The 19,949-nt window shown below is 52.3% G+C and overlaps 1 protein-coding gene across 2 annotated transcripts in view; it reads left to right on the forward strand.

Moving 5' to 3' along the window:
- Positions 1-19,949, forward strand: part of KSR1 (kinase suppressor of ras 1) — a 169,871-nt gene that overhangs the window by 120,512 nt on the left and 29,410 nt on the right. For both annotated transcript variants that reach the window (XM_054535603.2, XM_054535602.2), the window contains exons 3-9: positions 376-523; positions 5,523-5,982; positions 6,164-6,168; positions 11,341-11,401; positions 13,691-13,774; positions 15,251-15,312; positions 15,414-15,520. In XM_054535603.2, the coding sequence (XP_054391578.1) occupies positions 376-523; positions 5,523-5,982; positions 6,164-6,168; positions 11,341-11,401; positions 13,691-13,774; positions 15,251-15,312; positions 15,414-15,520 (927 nt within the window). The remainder of the gene's footprint in view (positions 1-375; positions 524-5,522; positions 5,983-6,163; positions 6,169-11,340; positions 11,402-13,690; positions 13,775-15,250; positions 15,313-15,413; positions 15,521-19,949) is intronic.

The following is a 19,949-nucleotide window of genomic DNA, read 5'->3' on the forward strand; positions in this document are numbered from 1 at the left end:
ACAACAAAATTGTGAAGGGCCATCTTTGTCTGAAGTACTCGTCATTCTAAAAAGTTGTTATGACTCGCTGTTTTTTTTCTGTGCAGAGGAGTAAGAAGAAACAAGCTGGGCAACATGCCCTCATCCAAACCTTTCTGGTCTTTACTTCCTCCCCTCACCCCCCACCGAGTCTGCTTCAGCTGCTGTCTCTGGGAGCCTGGAGGGTGGGGGCCAGGGAGCTCTGCCTGTGTCCCCAAGCACGTGGTGGCTCTGGTCAGAGGCCGGCCCAGCCAGCAGCTGGCCCCTGCCACTCAGCAGGAGGCCAGCCTGAGGCTGAGGGGCTCCCGGCCCAGCCGACTGCTCACGGCCTCTCTGCCTGTCCCTCTGTCCCCTCAGGAGATCCCCTGCGACCTCACGCTGGATGCCCTGCTGGAGATGAACGAGGCCAAGGTGAAGGAGACGCTGCGGCGCTGCGGGGCCAGCGGGGATGAGTGTGGCCGTCTGCAGTATGCCCTCACCTGCCTGCGAAAGGTGACAGGCCTGGGTACGTAGGGCCTGCTACCCTCTCCCTTGCTTGGCCTGGTGCCCTGGGGGCTGTGGCCTTCACCATGGTGGGTGATGGAGCGGGGGCAAGCATGGCCCAGGGTTTCTGGGGCAGCCTGGAAAGGCCAGGGTTGGATGTTCACAGCCTCCTGAGAAGCTGTCACGGGGTCCTCAGGGCTCTGGAGAATGGTGGGTCTGGCCAGGCCGAATCTGAGGGGGCTTCAGCCGTGGTTAGAAATCCCAGGCCTGTCTGCTGGGCTGGGCTGGCCTGGCATGGTTTCCTCTCTGTGGAGGGTTCTGTGTACCCTCTGCCAGCTTCCCACATTCCAGCCCCCAGCCCTGTCCCCGCCTTCTCCTGTCCCCGTTGCTGACTGGGTTCTGTGCTCAGAAGGCACACGCTGATGTGGGCCTGAGCCAAGGGTGATTAGGGAAACTCTATGGCTCTTTAGCTGGGAGTGTGTACGTGGCTGTCCCAGGCAAAGTGTGTAATCCTGGCCTTGCCACGAGGTCCTTGGGAATTATTCACAGGCTTTCTAAATCTTGCCTTGGTAACAGCTTCAAATGCCTGACTTAATGGTCCCACTACCACATAGATAAGGCATTAAAATAAGCCTCATGAATGGAATCAGGCCTGGTTTTTAATTATCTGAGGCCCCTGTCTTATCTCTGTCTGCCTGAGGCTTAAGGAAGGCACTGAGGTTTATATTCTGCCTGGTTTTTTTCATCCCAGAGAGGATCAGGCTTAATTTCCTCTCTGCCCTCATTGTATCAAGTCCTCTGAACACGGCCCAGTGTAGAAAGTTGCACTCAATTCAGAAAATCTTGACCTGCCAGGTCTCCCGGCAGATGCTGGAAATAAACACAACAGAGGTGTGGCTGGTGTTCTTGTTCTCACATATTACAGGAGGAGACTGAGCTCAGAGAGGGAAGGGGGTTGGGTAAGGGCACACAGCAGTTGGTGGCTGAGCCAGAATTTGAACCTTGGGCCGTGATGGCGATTGGTTTGTCCCCATGCTTGCCACCCAAGCTGAGATCTTTGGGGTAATTTGTCAGCCCATCTTTCCTTCCTCCTTATGCCTGGATTTTAAAGAATTGTGGAAGAGTCAGCTTTTAAGTGGTAGTGACCCAGTTGTGTCATGCAGGCTGCTGTCCACCTGTCCTAGATGCCAAAACAGGGAGATCACTAATTTATGCACCTACTGTGTGCCAGGCGTGTGACACACATATTGTGGCCACACCGTTGTAAGAGGTAGTGTTGAGCTCACTTTGTAGCTGAGGCCTCTCTGACCACTGGAGGCGTTGGATGAGTCATCTGGGGCCCCACACCTGGCATGGAGCAGAGCTGGGCTTTGAACTCAGGTTTCTTGTTCAGAGGGTGCTTTTTCCAGCAGGCCTTAGAGGAGGTCCCTGAAGAAGAAGCATTTTCTGGGTTTCTTCTCTCTCATTTAGTCTCAGCTTGTGGTGCCTCTGCATCCCCAGCAGAGTCCTAACCCCATCACAGTCCAGGATACAGGCCTTTCGTCTGCCCAGTGCTGGCTGCACTTCACAGGCACCTGCTGGGATCCGCTGGGTACCAGTGATCCCATCAGATCATGCATCACAGCATCTTCATTGCATCCCCAGGGGGCTTGGTGAGAGCAGTCTAGTCACAGTACGGGTGGGCTGTGGAATCAGACCGCCTGGGCCCTGCCTGGGCCCAGCACTCTGCTCGGCCACTTAGAACCTGTGGGACCTTGGTGAGTTACTTCACCTCACTGTGCCTCAGTTTCCTCATCTGTAAAATGGCAGTGATAACGACACCTCTCTCAGGGTTGTTGTGAAGAGGAAATGAGTTAACGTAAAGTCCTTAGATCAGAGCCTGGCATGTATTAGATGTTCTTTTCAGTGTGAGGCCTATGAGGTGATAGAAAGCGTGGAAGTCATTTCCTTTGCAATCTCTGGTCTAAAGAAAGGTGACTGAACAGCTGGGCATGGTGGCCCAGGCCTGTAATCCCAGCATTTGGGAGGCTGAGGCAGGCTGATTGCTTGAGTTCGGGAGTTCAAGACCACCCTGGGCAACATGGCAAAACCCTGTCTCTACAAAAAATACAAAAGTTAGCCAAGAGTGATTGTGCGTGCCAGTAATCCCAGCTACTCAGGAAGCTGAGGTGGGAGCATGGCTTGAGCCTGGGAGGTAGGGGTTGCAGTGAGCCAAGATCGTACCACTGCACTCCAGCCTTGGTAACAGAGTCAGACCCTGTCTCACCAAAAAAAAAAAAAAAAAAAAAAAAAAAAAAAAAAAAAAAAAAAAAAAAGTGAGTGAAGGATGGTTGTCTGTGCTGGTGAATAGGAGATGAACATTCCTGCTGATCCTCCCAGTCCTTCATCCGAGGCAGATATCACTAACCCACAGATGTTTCTGTGTGACTCTAGTGTCATTCTCAAGCAGTCACTGCCAATCAGCTGGTGTCGGTGCACACATCAAGACCCACTGGCCATCCTCAAGTGGGCCCAGAGCAGTGGTGATTAAATAGGCAACTTGCAACTTTGGGGCTTGTTTCCTTTGGTGGCAGGCTTGCTCCCTTTGGTGGCAGGCTTGCTCATAGATTCATGAAATTCATTCTTTCATCTGCTCAACAAGAAACCCGTTTGGTGCCTCCAGTAGGCCAGTCTATGAGCTACAGTGTCAGTCATGGCTGCAGCTTGTAAGGAGCAAGCGGTCTGGGACACAGGGACTGAGCAGCTCCTGTCCAGTCGGTTCCTGAATAGAAAGTCACTGCAGTCAGGTGGGAGGAAGGGTGTTTGAAGAGGGGATGGGATGTGCAAAGAAACTTATGAATTGGGAAGGCTAATTCATCCCCCTATTCTTGATAAGTGGCTTGACCACCTCTGGTGGAGCTTGTTACCTCCCATAGCTGTTCCGCTATAGGTTATTCAGAATCAGTAGCATCGTCAGGGGCACGGTGGGGAGCATGGTGCTGAGATAGAAGTTTTTAATTCCCATCCCACCACTTTCTTAGCTATCTGGCCTTGGGCAGTGTCTGTGGCCTCCCTGAGTCTCAGTGACCTCCACTGTACACTGGGGAGAAGAACAGGCATTGCGGGAGGGAGGAGGGAGGCAGGGCTTGTGCAACACAGGTGCGTCAGTCCCTTCTCACAGACTGTAAAGAAATACCTGAAACTGGGTTGGTTGTTTATTTATTTATGAGATGGCCTGGAGTGCAGTGGCGCGATCTTGGCTCACTGCAACCTCTGCCTCCCAGGTTCAAGCGATTCTTGTGTCTCAGCCTCCCAAGTAGCTGGGACTACCAGTATGCACCACCACACCTGGTTAATTTTTGTATTTTTAGTAGAGACAGGGTTTTGCCATGTTGGCCAGGTTGGTCTCGAACTCCTGACCTGGTGATCTGCAGGACTGGATAATTTATTTAAAAAAGAGGTTTACTTGGCTCATGGTTCTGCAGGCTCTCTAGGAAGCATAGCAGCTTCTGGTTCTGGAGAGGCATCGGGAAGCTTCCAGGCATAGCGGAAGGCAAGGGGGAGTGAGGCGTCCCACAGTGTAGGAGCAGGAGCAAGAGCAAGAGCGAGAGGGGGCAGGGAGGTGCCACACACTTTTAAACTCACTCTCACAAGACAACAGCAAGAGGATGGTGCCAAAACAGTCATGAGAAACCACGCCCATGATCCAGTCACCTCCCACCAGCCCCCACCTCCAACATTGGGATTACAATTCAATATGAGATTTAAAGTTCTTAGCAAGACATTCAAGGCCCTTCCTGATCTGGCCCCACTGGGCTGACCCCTCCAACTTCATCCCTTGCCTCTCCCCAGCTTGTCTTTACCTCTGACAGCACACAGAACTCTTTGTAGTGACCAGAAGGTGCCATATGCCCTTACCTTCCCATTATGCTGTTCCCTCTGCCTGGTGCTCCTTTTCCACCTTCTTCCATAGCTAGCTCAGCCCAGGTGCCACCTCCTCTGGGAAACCTTCCCTGGCACACTCCCTCTCTCCACCCCCACAGCTGATTTAGGGTCTGCTCCTCTGCAGAGCCCCCTGTACTGGCACAGAGCATACATAGTGTGTTATGTGCCTGTCACGCCCATTCGACTCTACAAGCACAAGGATGGGTCTTTTTAGGCCTTTCCACCCAGCATCCAGCATGTGCTTGAATGGCTGGAGCTCAAGCACTACAGAGCCACACAAGCCTCGGGGGCCTCAGGCACAGGGTCATGGTAGGGGCAGCCCACAGTCACTCGAAGGCTGGTGTAGAAGGAAGTGGCTGTTGATCCCTTTCTTCCTGGATCTTTTTTAACAAGCCCCGGGGCACTTTGCTGTTGGATGTTCAGAACAGCCCCTTGTCCCAATGTTTGAATTTTCTTAAAGTGGAGTTTTTCCTTCCTTCACACACCCAGCTTCCCTTTCCTGACTCTTAAAGATTGGTCACCCCTTAGGTTTCTGAAGTCACCCACTTTTGGGGTGGGTTTCCTGGATTGCTCCCCCAAGACCTGCCCATAAGAGCCCTGCACGAGCCAGTTCCTCTCTGGGCCGTGCTTCCTCCTCTGTAAAACAGAGATACAGTTTGAGTATCGCCTATTTGAAATGCTTAGGACAAGAAGCATTTTAGAGTCTGGGTTTTTTAAGATTTTGGAGCATTTGCAGTATGCCTACCTGTTCAGCATTCCCCATCCCCAAATCCAGAGTGCTCCCCTGAGCATTTCCTGTGAGTGTCATGTCAGTGCTCAGAAATTCCCAAGTTTTGGAGCATTTTGGATTTCGGATTTTCAGATTAGGGATGCTCAACTTGTGGTAGTATCTGCACTGAGGGCCTCATGGTTGGCTAGATAATGTGTGTGCATGAGTGAGCGGCCTTTATAAACCAGGTAAAGGTTGGTAGTTGAAGCCTTCCCTTAAGAAACGGTGCAGCCTCACACCAGGTGTTGAACATCTCTGGCCCCTAGCCATCTCCCCTGTGAATGCCTTCCAGCCCTGACCATCTGTGACTCCACGTCTTGGTCCACAGGAGGGGAACACAAGGAGGACTCCAGTTGGAGTTCGTTGGATGCGCGGCGGGAAAGTGGCTCAGGGCCTTCCACAGATACCCTCTCACCAGCCAGCCTGCCCTGGCCCCCGGGGAGCTCCCAGCTGGGCAGAGCAGGCAACAGCGCCCAGGGCCCACGCTCCATCTCCGTGTCAGCTCTGCCCGCCTCAGACTCCCCCACCCCCAGCTTCAGTGAGGGCCTCTCGGACACCTGTATTCCCCTGCACGCCAGCGGCCGGCTGACCCCCCGTGCCCTGCACAGCTTCATCACCCCGCCTACCACACCCCAGCTGCGACGGCACACCAAGCTGAAGCCACCACGGACGCCCCCCCCACCCAGCCGCAAGGTCTTCCAGCTGCTGCCCAGCTTCCCCACGCTCACCCGGAGCAAGTCCCACGAGTCTCAGCTGGGGAACCGCATTGACGACGTCTCCTCGATGAGGTGAGTGCTCTTTCTGGGCAGCTACCAAAAGTGCCCTCTGTGGTTTTCTAATTATAAAGACATATGGAAGGACCAATAAAATCAACCCCTAGAGAAGCGTGTAAAGTCAAAAGTAAAAGGTGCCCCCATCTTTCAGTCCATTCCTCAGACTACTTTAGTGGTGTGGGCTGAATCCTTCTAGATTTGGTTCTGTATGTACGCGTACGTGCACATGACGTGATGCCATGTATGGGTCAGGGTAGGCCAGGTTACACAGAAATAACAGATATCCCCAAATCGCCAGGTCTTAAAGGAACAAAGATGTGTTTCTTGCTCATGCCACCTTGTCCATCTCGTCCATCATGGGTCAGCCTCCTTCCGGGCCCAGACTGTCTGAACATTGCTGGCCACAGTGGCAGAGGGAGAAGTGAGTTCCAGGTGTCATGCTCTGGCAGTTGAGTACTCCTTCTTGGAAGTTCCACTCACCATTCCTGGCCCAAGCTGAACAGGAGAATGAAACAGTGCTCTTCGCCCACATGCCCAGGAGGGGAGAACTGGAATATTTGGCGGAAACCACTAGTGACTGTCAGATACCACCATACCATCTACTCTGTCCCATGACTTGTTTTTTCAACTTCCCTTGGTATCTCTGAGAACATCATGTCAGTACATCTTGGAATATTTTACTCTTTTGTTTAGTTTTTGACTTAAAAATTTTTCTATCTATATATTTTGAACAAGTGAGACAGTCACACTGTCCAAAGCGCAGTAGCTCTGTGGCTCCTCAGGGTAGGCGGTGAAAACTCTACCCCACCATTTTTATTCAGTCACATGGTTCCCCTTTCAGGAGCCAACCAGGCTAGCAGTTTTGTGTATGCCTATAATTAATTAAACCCCATTTGTTTGACTTGTTCATGTTATTTCATTGTATAGTTTATCTTGTCCCTTCTTGATGGGCATTAGATCATTGTCTTTTTAGTTACAAAGATTGCCCTTGTCAATATACCCTCGGCAGCACAGAAAGAAAGGGAGTGTTTTCCTTGGGTGCCTCTTACCTTCTTGTACCCCTGAGGATTGGGGCACCTGGTTTCTCTCCTCTGCATGGGCACCCCTTTCCTACACTTGATCTTAGCCAAAAGGCCGAGAAGCAATAAGGGCACCCCTTTTCTAGGGGGTTCCTTGGGCCCTGGTGTATCTTGGGCCTTGGAGTCATCTTTGGAACGGGCCTCTCCCAGTGCATGCTGTTTGGGTCCTTTATGGGATGGAGCCTGGACAGCTCCGATGGGTTTGAGTGTGCTGTCCAAGGAGGAGAGATCCAGGTGTCACCGACCCTGCTGCTCCCACTCGGGCTGTCCTGCTGGGGCCTGGGGCCCACCCAGAAGGGGCTGTAGAATGCAGTGATGATGGCCACATGAACATGGGTCAGTCAGAGGAGGCCTCACAGCGGGCTCAACCCAGGCCCTCTGTTTCTATCTTCTCCCAAGAAGAACATTAGGAAAGCTGTGGTCTCATTCCCATGCTGGAAGGTGGCAGGGACACAGCTTCAGGCAGATGACACAACTAGCCTCAAACTCCAGCCAGTGACTCTGCCTCAGACCCTGGGATTCTGAGTCCAGTCCCTGCAGAGCTACCAGAATCAGCATTGACATGATGCTGAGGCCACCTCGCTGTTCTGGTGACACCTGAGTGCTCTGCTTCCTCCAGCTCCATGTGTTCTTGGGGGCAGTGGCAGCCCCCTGGGGAGGCTCAGGGTGTGTCCCTGCCTGACTCTCCTTTCAGGGGCTACCTCTGCTCTGCACAGCTGTTATCTCTGCCCTCCTGTCCAGCCACACCCTTGCCAACTGATAGTTCTTTTTTCTTTTTCTGAGAAGGAGTCTTGCTCTGCTGCCCAGGCTGGAGTGCAGTGGTGCAGTCTCAGCTCACTGCAACCTCTGCCTCCTGGATTCAAGCAATTCTCCTGCCTCAGCCTCCCGAGTAGCTGGGATTACAGGCATGCGCCACCACACCTGGCTAATTTTTGTATTTTTAATAGACACAAGGTTTCATCACCTTGACCAGGCTGGTCTTGAATTCCTGACCTAGGTGATCCACTCGCGTCAGCCTCTCAAAGTGCTGGGATTATAGGCATGAGCCACCAGGCCTGGTCTCTCCAGCTGACTGACCCCTTTTCTTGCCTGGCTCTGGGCCAGGCTCTCCCACTGTGAGCCATGTGACCTACTGAGCCTCATGAGGCTCAGTTTTCTTGACTGTGAAATGGGCTGAACTCTAATTACCATGTTTGGTTGCGGGTGAGGCTTACGTAAGCTAATGTATTAACGTGCACAGCACTGAGTTTCGATGTCCCCTGGGGAGGCCTGGGGAATGCCCTTCTAGTCCTTTCCATTGAGGAAATGTCCCCACAGAGATTGCAGGGGTTCCCAGAGTCAATCAGCCAGTCTGGCCTCAGGCCAGGCCTCAGAGTCCCACGTCCCAGCCCCTTGCCTGCTCCTGCCCAAGGGTAATATTCTAGGAACACGCCGAGCCAGCATGGTGACGTAATCCCCCTCTCTGCTTTTTGTCTCCTCCAGGTTTGGTAAGAGAGATTCATTTCCATCCCCTCTACCACCTGGGAGTCGTGTGTGCGTTGCTGTCCCCATCGGGGGTGGACCTCTTTGACCCCCCTCTTAGCCCATTCAACCTCTCCATAGTCCAGAAGCAGAGGTGCTGGTGACCACCTCAGGAAATAGCCCTAAGACAGGTGGCCTTAAAGTGACCGGCTGGCTTCAGCCCAGCTGGTGGCTGCTCTCTGAGAAGCGGAGACCTTGAGCACATCTCAGCCCGCAGGCAGCCCCATGAAGAGCCCTGTCTCCACCTTGCCCTTCCCCGCCAAGACTCTGCAGCAGGGACTCTGGCCTGCTGGGCTGCCACGGTAAAGCAGCGCCCCGGGAAGGCGGTGCCATCTGCCTGATTTCACTGGACTTTAGCCATCTCCAGAACCCCACCTGATGTCCCGGGACCCCACTCTTCAGGAAAGGGACATTCCTGGAGGCAGAAATGTAGCGCAGCTCTGAATGAGGCCCCAAAAGATGGGAGATGCAGAAGCCCCTTTGGGAGGAGAGGATACCTGGGCAACCCTTGACCCCCTTTCCCACCCCCACCTCCAGGTTGGGAGCACGTTCCTGCACGTGGCTATGCTGTGGGGCCTCTCTCATGAGTCAGAGCGGAGGGAGACAGCTGTGCCTCTGGAGTCTGCTTTTAATTGTCTGGAAATGCAGAGATGTCTGGTTTTTGCCTGAGCAAAATAGGAGTTTATTTTTGTACTATCCCGAGCTGGCTAAGGAGAGTCACGTAGCTGTGGGTGGGGTCTTGGGGATGAGGAGGGGTACAGCAGGCAGGGACTATGCTGAAGTGGAGCTGGCTGTAGGAACCCCAGGGAGGCACAGGGGGAGCGTGGAGAGGAGCTACACTTCCCTCCCTTAGTGCCCGGGCATAAACTCCCAGGGCCCTTCACAGAACCTTGGAGGAACATTCAACACCCCCATCTCTAGGACAGCTCCAGCCCTGTCATCCTCCAATTGCTATGGTAACACGGGGACTGGAGCAGTGAGATTGTTAGGCCTTCAGGACCAGTGTCTCCATGCAGATCAGATGGAGGCAGTGCCTGGCACAATATACCACCTGACTGCCCATGCCCACAGAAGATGGTGCAGATCATAGGTGGCTTTTGGGGCTAATTGATTGAAGTTCCACCATCCTAGTCTGTTTCTCCTAGGCTGGCAGCTGGCGCCTTTAGCCCCATGTGTTTTTTAATTATTTTTTTCTTTTGAGACGGAATCTCGCTCTATCATCCAGGCTGAAGCGCAGTAGTGCAATCTCAGCTCACTGCAGCCTCTGCCTCCCGGGTTCAAGCAATTCTCCTGCCTCAGCCTCCCGAGTAGCCAGGATTAAAGGTGCCTGCCGCCACACCTGGCTAATCTTTGTATTTTTAATAGAGACAGGGTTTCACCATGTTAGCCAGGCTGGTCTCAAACTCCTAACCTCAGGTGATCTTCCTGCCTCGGCCTCCCAAAGTGCTGGGATTACAGGTGTGAGCCACTGTGCCCGGTCATCCCTGTGTGTTTTGGTGGCCTTGGCTGTTGATGGGTGGGGTGAGCCCCAGGAGGAAGTTGGGACAAGTCAACCTCATGGCAGATGTGCCAGGGAGAGCTGCAGGTGAGATAGATTGTTCCTATCCCCATCTCCTTGATGTGGGAGGACTCAGTACCTCCAGCACACCCTTCTCATGGAGGTTGGTTATGTGGTACTTGGCCTTAAGTGAACCAGCACTTCATGAGTCCAGCTTTGTGCTAGACCAGCACTTGGGATTGAGGGGGGCAGTGGCCACCCTCGGGGGACCTTCTGACTCAGAGGACATGAGATGGCCACACTCGAGCTCTGTGTTCCTGACCTTTCTGGGTCACAGGTCACCTTGATGGTTGGATGAAAGTCTTAGATCTTCTTTCCAGAGAAAAGCCTACAACATTCTACTGAACCAGTCCAGAGGGTTCCCGGACCCCCGAAGCCCACCCGTGGGCTGGCTCTGGGAGGCAATGGCGCTGAGTATGGGGGCGTGAGTTGAATGTGCGGGCTGCCGGTGGGTGGAGAGAGTGCTTCCAGCAGCTTGTCTACTGCACTAGGGATGCCTGTTCTTACAGGGAATCCCAGGCCGGGAGAGGGAATGTCCTCTGGGAAGGCCAGCAGCAGGGGCATCCCAAAGCATATGGCCCTTATCTCATCAGAGAAGGAGGGTGCCCAAGAAGTCCCCAGAGGCTCAGGCTTGTACCTGGGTGGGGCTGGCCCACGTGAGAATGTGGTAAAACTTCGCCTTGTCCTTCTTCTATCTGCCCATATCTGGCAGTGGCCTCTCTCAAAGGAATATCCTCCAGGGGCTTCTGCCTGGAAAGGCACTGGATGGGCTGACTAGCCTCGGCCCTCTGCTTGAGGTAAACAGCTTCAGCCGTTTACCAAGAAATACCCAGAATTGAGCCCCTGCACACTGGGGGCCTGTGGTGTGTCGGTGAGAGGTTGGGCTGTGTAGAAGCTTCTGCCCTCACTCTGGCTTTGCCTTCTGCCTCTCCAGCCTGCCTTGCTCTTCATCTGGAAACATCACAGGGGCAGCTGACTGAGCCATCCTCAGAGGCCAGGAGCAAGCTGGAGGACCAAGCGAGGCGAGGGGAGCCACGCCATGCCACTGGGCTAGCCTGGCCTGCTCCTGTGTTGATGGACATAGATCAGGGAGATGCTTATATAATAAACCATTGTGCCCTCCTCTAGCCTGTGGTCTCTGAACTAGAAAGTCACGGGCACGAGCTGTTGCCTGCGGAGTTCCTCAGCCTGCCCATCCCGCCTCTTTCCCTGCAGATCTCTCACATGGATCCCCACAGATGGTACGGAGGGATATCGGGCTGTCGGTGACGCACAGGTAGGCACAGCGGACCTGGAGGGGGAGCAGGGCATAGAGCCGGGCTGGAACCCACATGGGGCCAGGAGTTCTGGTCACTGTTTCTCAGTGAGCTCTTTGCCTCTGACGGGCCAGCCCATTTCACCTGTGGGACATGGCCCTGCACTTACCTGGAGCCCTCACCTTGCCAGGGTGGCCACATGGACTTGCAGCTCCCTCATCTGCACCTCCTCGGGTCTCTTCCTCACTCTGCTTAGGGAAAACACTTTCCTTCTTTCCCAGGACACAGGTCCCGGGAGAAATAGAGTCAGGGTCATGGGAAGGAGTCGCAGGAGCTTCCCCTGCATCCAGTGCGATGTCACGTGAGTCCTGAAACTGGCTGCATATCAGAGTCCGCTGTAGAGCTTGTTGAAAATCCAGATTCCTGGGCCCCACCCCTAAGGTTCTTGCTCCCCTCATCCCCATTGCTGATGTGAGAAGTAATTAAAACCCAATGAGGGAGACAGAGAGCACGTGTGCATGTGTGAGCCTCCACAGACCTGGTTGCATCTTGGAGAGGCCAGGCCGGGTCGCAACTCCTTAAAAGGCACTCCATGCAGTTTGGCGTCCCCTGCCACCGGAAGCTCCCATCTTTGTTGGGTGGAGAGAGTAACATTTATGGATCTCTGCTACCTTCCATTTACACGGCGTATCTGTGATCCTTCCCAAATCCTGTGAGGCTTAGCATTAACCCTATTTGCAGAGGTGTCTGAGGCATCTTACAGCTGGTAGTAGGCAGAAGGCAGAATTCAAACATAGCTGTTTGCCCCCAGAGCCTGTTCTCTTTCCCTTGTGCTCAGGGCCTTTTTTGGCCTCTGCTGGACCAGTGGAATCTCTTATAGAGAAGCTCTGTAACTCTTAAGTTCAGAGAGCTGGGATCCAGACCCTGTTACGCAGCATCCCAACTGTGGCACCTTGGGAACATCACCTGACCTCTCTGAGTTAGTTTCCTTGGCTGCACACTAAGAATCCTGGACCTGCCTCACTCCCTGGCATGGGCATAAGAATCAAATGAGCTAGTGTTGGTGGATGCATTACGAACTACTTCCCAAATACTGTTGGCATTCATTCTGTTGTTACTGTGATATACAATATGTTAAAAAAAAAACTGTGTTTCCAAAATATGAGTTATTTCTGCTCTTAGGCCTCCCCACCCTGCGGACCAGCCTTACGCTTTTTTTCTGGAGGACACCACCCACTCAGCCCCCATCCTTCCTTCAAATCTATCTTTCGTGTTTTCTTTAATGTTCTACATTTTGGATTGAAAATACACTGATATGTTGAAACGTCAACAGAAAATTGCCCTCTTGTTCCTGTCCCCAACTCCTCAACCCCCTCTGTAAAGAGGTCTTAGCTATGTGTTGTCTTCTAGAGATATTTTATACAAACAAATATGTATATATGTTTTCTCCTTTATTTTTTACTCAAATACTGCGTGTTATACACAGTCCTATACTTTGTTTTTTCAAAAAGGGAGATACAATTTATATAGAGCAAAATGCAGAAGTGTGTGTGTATGTGAATTTATGTATTCATACACACACACCTCTGTATACCATCCAGATGAAGATGAAGAACATTCCAGCACCCAGAAAGTTACCTTTAGTTCTCCCTAGTTGACAGTGCTACCATCCAGTGGTTACTATTCACTTCTATTGTCATAGCTTAGTTTTTTTCCTGTACTTGAACTTCATGTGAATGGGATCATATCTTATTGTACCTTACTTTTTTAACTTGACAGTGTGACTTGGAGATCATTCCATATTTGCACAGAAAAAGCGTCCTTGTTTTAGTTTCTTGCTGCATAGTGTTCCATTGTATGGAAAGACCATACTTTAGTCAGCCCCAATTGATGGACACGTAGGTTATTTTCTGTCTTTATGCTGCTAACATGCTGCAGGCATACCTTGTCCATATATCTTGCAACACTTGTGGGCCTATGTGTTGGATAAATTCCTAAGAATTCCTAAGAACTGTGGGGTCAAAGGGTATGCGCACTTGTACTCTTGATTGCTGCTGCCAAATGGGTACTGCCAGATGACCACACCAACTTCAGCATATTGACAATGATGACTTTGCATCTGGGAAATTTAAATGCGAGGGGAGAAGCAGTGGCCCCTGGGTATCTCTGTCCTCTCTGGGAGAGGGCCCATGGGGCTCTGGGTTGGAGCCAAGACTCCCAGTTGCCCTGGAGCTCCATGGGAAACCTTCTGTGGCTGGGCCTTGGCCTCCCAGCTGGTGCAAGCATGTGCCTGTGTCCACCCTCTGCAGGTTCTCCACCAAGTCCTGGCTGTCGCAGGTCTGTCACGTGTGCCAGAAGAGCATGATATTTGGAGTGAAGTGCAAGCATTGCAGGTGATGGGAAGAGGAGTGGGGGTGGGGGAGCAGACACTTTTAGTTTAGTAAATCAGAGTTCAAACGCGCTTCCCTATACTTGCTATTCATAGTCCTATTCAGCACACCAGGGAGTGATCAGGCCTCTTCAGGGAGATTAACCAAGTTACTCCTGGAAGAAGGGAATACTTGAGGTGGGCTTTGAAGAATGAATAGAAGTTTACAAGGTAGACCAAGGGGAAAAGAGAATTCCAGGCCATGGGTGCATCTTGTACTAAGGCCCGGAGGAATATGAGGACTGTTCTGGGACCTGTAAGGAGTTCTGAAGTTTAGCCTTACATTTTGTAGCCCTCAAGAGGTGGCAGACAGGCGATGGTAAAAACAGGGAGTTGGCTTGCGGAAGGGGAGAGTGAGCGGAGGGTATAGATTCTGTACAAGTCCAACTTTATTTTCTCATGCCTTGTGGTTTCTGGTGGGAAGGAAGGTCAAGGATAGGGAACAGTGTGGGCTAGGTAGAGTGTGTCCCCTGCTGTCCGGCTATCTTCACCTAATGCAGGGAGGCCTTGGAGGCTCGGTGCCCAGCCCACTCTGCCCCTGCATTGCTGTGTGATCTGGGGCAAGGCACTTGCCCTTTCTGGGCCTGATTTTTAATGTATACATCAACCATGGGGATGGCTCTGAGAACCTGAGCTAGTATGTGTGATTGCATCTGGGCTCCAGTCAGACTGTAGATGGTGGGTCTTGTGCATATCAGCTGGACCCATTACTTTCCCAGCAACTCTCCTGACTTCTAGGGAATTGCTGAGTTTTCTCTCTAGTCTGGGTCTCCTGTGGCTCCTGGCCACTTGGCTTACATTAGGGACCTCTAGCTCCCATCATGTGGAGAGCACAGGATGACCTCTGAGCCCAGGGCTGTCCTGCGATGCAGTATGAGGTTGATAGGACACCCTTAGCCCATTAGTGAGAAATCTGAGACTCAGTGCAGAAGGCAGGACCACAGTGAGAATCCAGTTCTTTCCAATCTTGGCCCGGGGCTGACCCTCAGACCGCATGGTCCATTGCACAAATGTAGCCAGAGGGGCTGCCCTTTGGGTCCCTGGGATTCTTTGGTAAAGCAAACATTGTCTGTCTAATTCTTCTTTTTTTGTAAGTTCAGATTTGTCTTGAGCTTTTTCAATATGGGTAGAGGGTCTCCTTTTCTTTACAAAAGAAAAATAGGTGGGCGACCTGGGGCAAGTCAAAGTGGGCATCATGAGACCTGCTTTGCTGTGAGGATGGATAGATGACAGTGGAACGTGGTAAATGCTCAGCATAGCGGCTCAGTGTAGCAGCTGCTATTACTATTAATATCATGATGTTCTCTACTTTTGAGCTAACATTTGTTGAGAAGTGTATGAAAATGGAGACAGTCCTGAGTGAATGCTACACAGAGCTACCCCTGTGTGCCCGAGCCCCCCGATGTGGCACTCCGCACGCCAACCTCCCCTTCTTTACCAGGTTGAAGTGTCACAACAAATGTACCAAAGAAGCCCCTGCCTGTAGAATATCCTTCCTGCCACGTGAGTTTTCTGCCTTCCTCTCCTCTGCCTTCTGGATTTGGGTGAATCTTTCTTTAGCTTGACCTGTTCCCTGGTGATGGGTTTTCCCTCTTTTCAAACAGTAACTCGACTTCGGAGGACAGAATCTGTCCCCTCGGACATCAACAACCCGGTGGACAGAGCAGCCGAACCCCATTTTGGAACCCTCCCCAAAGCACTGACAAAGAAGGTACACTGGGTAATGTTGGGGAGGACGCCCTTCTGCCACTGGCCTTCCTTCCTATAAAGCACCCCTGCCTCAGAGGCTCAGTGGGGAAGTGGGGCATGACACCACCGTCTCAGATTTGTGGCCAGAGGGTGGCCTTGGGGATCATATCTTGAGCCATTAGGAGGCTTTACATTTAAGTTTACAGCCGTGATTCCCAGTCCCTTCTCCTTTGAGCTAACACTTCCTGTGTGCTTAGTGTGTACTGGAAACTTCTTCCATTGCTGTTTCATTTGAGCCCCACAATAGTTCTGAAGGGTACATACGGATCCATTTCACAGGTAAGAAAACAGCACAACATCCCGAGAGCAAGAGACAAACCCAGAGTGGTAGCTTCGGCAGCTGCCCAGCCCCAAAACCTGGGCCCTTAGTCACAATGCAGCAGATACACCTTCAGTTGTTCATTAAAGCAATTGCCATGGCAGCCACCGAGCAAGGCTTTGCTGCCCTCACAAGAATGCACCCAAAAGTAATACAAAGAATGCATTTCCATCCATAGCCATGTCAGGCTTCTCTGCTGAGGCAGACAGGTGTCCTCTGCAGCTAGATGGAGTCTGCAAAGCCTGTGTCCCCTAGGAGGGTTGGCACACCTGTCATGGGCCTCTTTGCACAGGTATGCCTGGCATCTGGGAGGTGCCAGTGCTGATGGCTTCTGATAGCAGCTCCCATCCTGGCTGGCTGCTGGCTGCTGGCTGCAGGCTTCTGGCTGCTGTGGTTTTGGCTGTGTATTTTTAAGTGTGTTCTACCTGCAGCCCCAGACCAGGGGCTTAGCGTGTGCCCCCCCGATGAGTGTGTGCCCACCGATGAGCATGTGCCCAGTTGCCCCATGGCTGTGGCTGGCCATGTGGCTCAGGCTGGAAGAGAAAGACAGGCAATGTGGCCAATTCATACTGGGGACCCTGAAGATACAGCTTCAGGGGCTGTTCTGGGAGAGCCAGGGCCACCTCTTACTGTCAGACAAGAAGGCCAGCTGCCCCAGGCCTGACTGTCTGCCACGGGCCTACACCTGTCCTCTCTCCTGCCTCTCGTTTCCCTCTGGTGGTAGCTTCTCACCCGGAATGGGGAGGCAGAGGGGAAAGATGATAGGGTCCTGTCTTAGTGTGTTCAGGCTACTGTAACAAAATATCATAGACTGGGTAGCTTAAAAACAACAGAAATTAGTTTCTCGTGGTTCTGGAGCCTGGGAAGATCAAGGTGCCAGTAGACTCAATGTCTTGGGAAGGTCCACCTTCTCACAGATGTCATTCGTGCCGCATCCTCCCATGGTGGAGGGGCCCAGCAAGCTCCCTCGAGCCCTTTCATAAGGGCTCCAGTCCTGTTCCTGAGGGCTCTGCCCTGATGACCCAGTTACCTCCCAGAGGCTCCAGCTCCCAGTACCACCTCCTTGGGTGCTAGGGTTTCAGCGTGTGAGTTGTGGGAGTTCACAGTCATTCAGACCACAGCAGCTGCCCAGCCCTGGCTTTGAGTCCCAACTCCTCTCTTGCTTCCATGACCTAGAGTGAGCCACTTGACCTCTCTGAGCCTCACTTGCTGCTTTGTAAATTGGTGTTACTAATGCTTCATTCACAGGGTATTTGAAGGGTAAAGAGAGAATGTTCACGAACTTGTAGGGAGCAGTACCATACCATCAACTAGTAATTATTTTCCCAGCCCATCACAGATAGGATCAATTCCTCAGTAGGAATGCAGTGCCTCCTGCCCCCATTGCCAACAATGTCATCATTGCTCCTGCCTTTCCTCTCCAGCTACACCAAGCACACCCTCCAGGCCTGTGGGTCCTGCACAACCCCCTGCCCATCATGTTCAGTCCTGCATCTCCACCCACCTGGACACCACCCCTCAGCCCTCCTCACAGCACTCTCTCTCTGTCCCACCTCCCCCATGAGCCCCTCCTACGTGCACCTGCTTGGCCTCTAAGTCCACACAGTGGTGGTGCCAGAGGCCTCTCATCTCTGAGAGCAGTGGCCCTCCAGGATCCCACTGAAGGTTGCTATGATAACATGAGCTAACCATTACTGAGTTCTCACTAGGGGCCACACATGGTGCTGAGAGGTGTTTATCCTGTTCCCCTTTGACCTCTTCTCCCGCCACCTGCCCCTCCACCCCTGCCCGCCCCACATTCCCCTTCAGCACAGATGCTCCCTGAGGGCCCAGTGATGCTGTCTTGCTCTCGTTGGCACCAAGCACAAAATAGGCAGGCAGGAAACCAGCATATTGATTGTTGAATGATTGAACAACCCTATGACCTGGCAGCTGTTACCCCCATATTACACAGTGGCTCTGAAAGGTTGGATCATTTGTCCAGGGTCACAGAGGGACTGATGGAGGGTCCTGAGCCTTGGAGCATGAGTGAGAAGAGGGAGGGCTCAGTGGATCCAGCTCCCACCTCTAGCTTGGCACCACATGATGTCAACTATCCCTGGCCAGAAGATTCCAGAGGTCACTGTGTACCCCAGAGCCTTCACGGCCTGCAGCAGATAAACCTGTTGAACTTAGCATTTAACCCAACTTGGCCTCAACTTCTTTAACCAAGGAATTCCTCTCCCACCCCCAGGGGAATTGATGTTTGCATTCAGGAAGCACTGGTCAGATCCAGGGTCCTGCCTAATGTAGAATCCACCTGGAGCCCTCTCTCTGTTGGTCTTTTGGCCTTGCTGGGGCCCAAACTTCTGGGTGCTCCTAGCTAGCAGGTCTGCAAAAGAATGTGGAACAAGCATGTATTAGTCACCTGCTGTGTACCACACACTCCCGCCTTTGTGATGCTACTGATCAGCGCAGTAACCCTCTGACATAGGTGTTGATGTTTTATTTTTGTGGTTGAGGAAATGGAAGCTCAGAGAGGTGGAGGAAGTTGCCTAGAGTCACCCAGCTAAGTGGTGGTGGAAGCTGGCTGAGAATTCCAGTCTGTCTGCCTCCAAACCCAGTGCTCTTTCTTTTTGGCCACAGGGAGAAGCTGGAGCTTAGGCCTCTCTCCCTGCCCCCCACTTTCTCCCTTCATCCCCCTTTTCTCATTTCTAGTGCAGCAGCCCTCCCTTCCCAGGGCTCCCTGCCCCCCACATTCTCCCTTTGCCCCCCTTTTCCATTTCTAGTGCAGCAGCCCTCCCTTCCTAGGCCTGTGTCTGGTGGTGCTTTGCTCCCACAGGCTCTTGCTCGGAGCTGTGAGATGCTGGTGCCGTTCTCAGGGGTCTCCTCTGTGCTGTGGCTGGGAAGCCATGGCCACAAGGCATCCTGGAGCCAGGATCATGCCAGGCCCATCTCCCATGACCGTGGGCAAAGCCCTTGGCTTCCTTGGGCCCTTCTCCCCTGAGCTCTGCAGTGGGGCCGTGGTGGCACGTAGCGTGGATTGAGTTGATAATCAGTGCCGCCCAAACTTCATCAAAGCTGAAAACCATCTTTATGGTTTCTGTCTGAACCAGGTACCACCTGGGCTAATACTTACTTATAACACTTCATTTTTATGTAATCATCACTATCATAATTGGAAAAACCATGATCCCTACAGATAGAAGGTAATCATTAAAACAAGCACAGTTAAAACCAAAAAGTTACTAAGCTTCATCCGGTTATCACACTTGCTTAAGGCTTGGAGCTTGAAGCCCTCACTCTTGAATGGGCAATGAGCCAGTGTTGGAGAGGCATTAAAGACATAGCAGCTCAGGCCGAGGCCTTCTCTCAGGTAGAACAAGACAGGAAACAGAGCGCCCCTCCTCCCTGGTGCAGTGTCCTCTGTGTTGTGTCCAAGGGCCTCCTAAAGGTGTCTCACTAGGCATCAAACATGTGTTTCCCATGGCAAGCACTGGTTGATGTGATCCATTAGCAGGGGGAGCATGCTTGCTTTGAGTGTGGAAGGGATGACATTAACATTTAAGTTGGGACAACATGAGTGAACCAGGCCTGTCCTGACAAACCAACTCCTGTGGTCATCTTCTAGAAAGTTCTTTCTAGCTCCAGAATTCTTACCCCTCCAAAATGGCAGACCGCACCAGCCCAAGCTATCACCTCTTTCAGGGTTTTGTAGTTTGACTCTAAGACTTCACAGTGCCTTTGATTCAGCCAGGTTTCCAAAGAAAAAGACTGTACACCTCTCGCTTATCATTGGTCTCCCTACTTCTGGCAGAGTGCCTGGTGCCTAGCAGACATGATATAACATTTATCAGAGCCTGAACTTAATTCCTTATAAAATGCTAATGTGTGCCCAGCTCAGAGCCAGTCACTGAGTATGTGACGGTCACCCTGGCCTCATGGAACACACGAGGTAGTGGGAGAGACTTTCATCAGGAAAGTGCCCGTGGACATCTGCAGTAGACACGGTGCCCTGATGAAAAACTGCTGGGAACTGTGCCAGGATGGAGAGGAGGAGCGTGGTCCCAGCCAGGGTACAGGAAAGGCTTCT

Source organism: Pongo abelii, chromosome 19 (assembly GCF_028885655.2).
Source record: "Pongo abelii isolate AG06213 chromosome 19, NHGRI_mPonAbe1-v2.0_pri, whole genome shotgun sequence".
NCBI lineage: Eukaryota > Metazoa > Chordata > Mammalia > Primates > Hominidae > Pongo > Pongo abelii.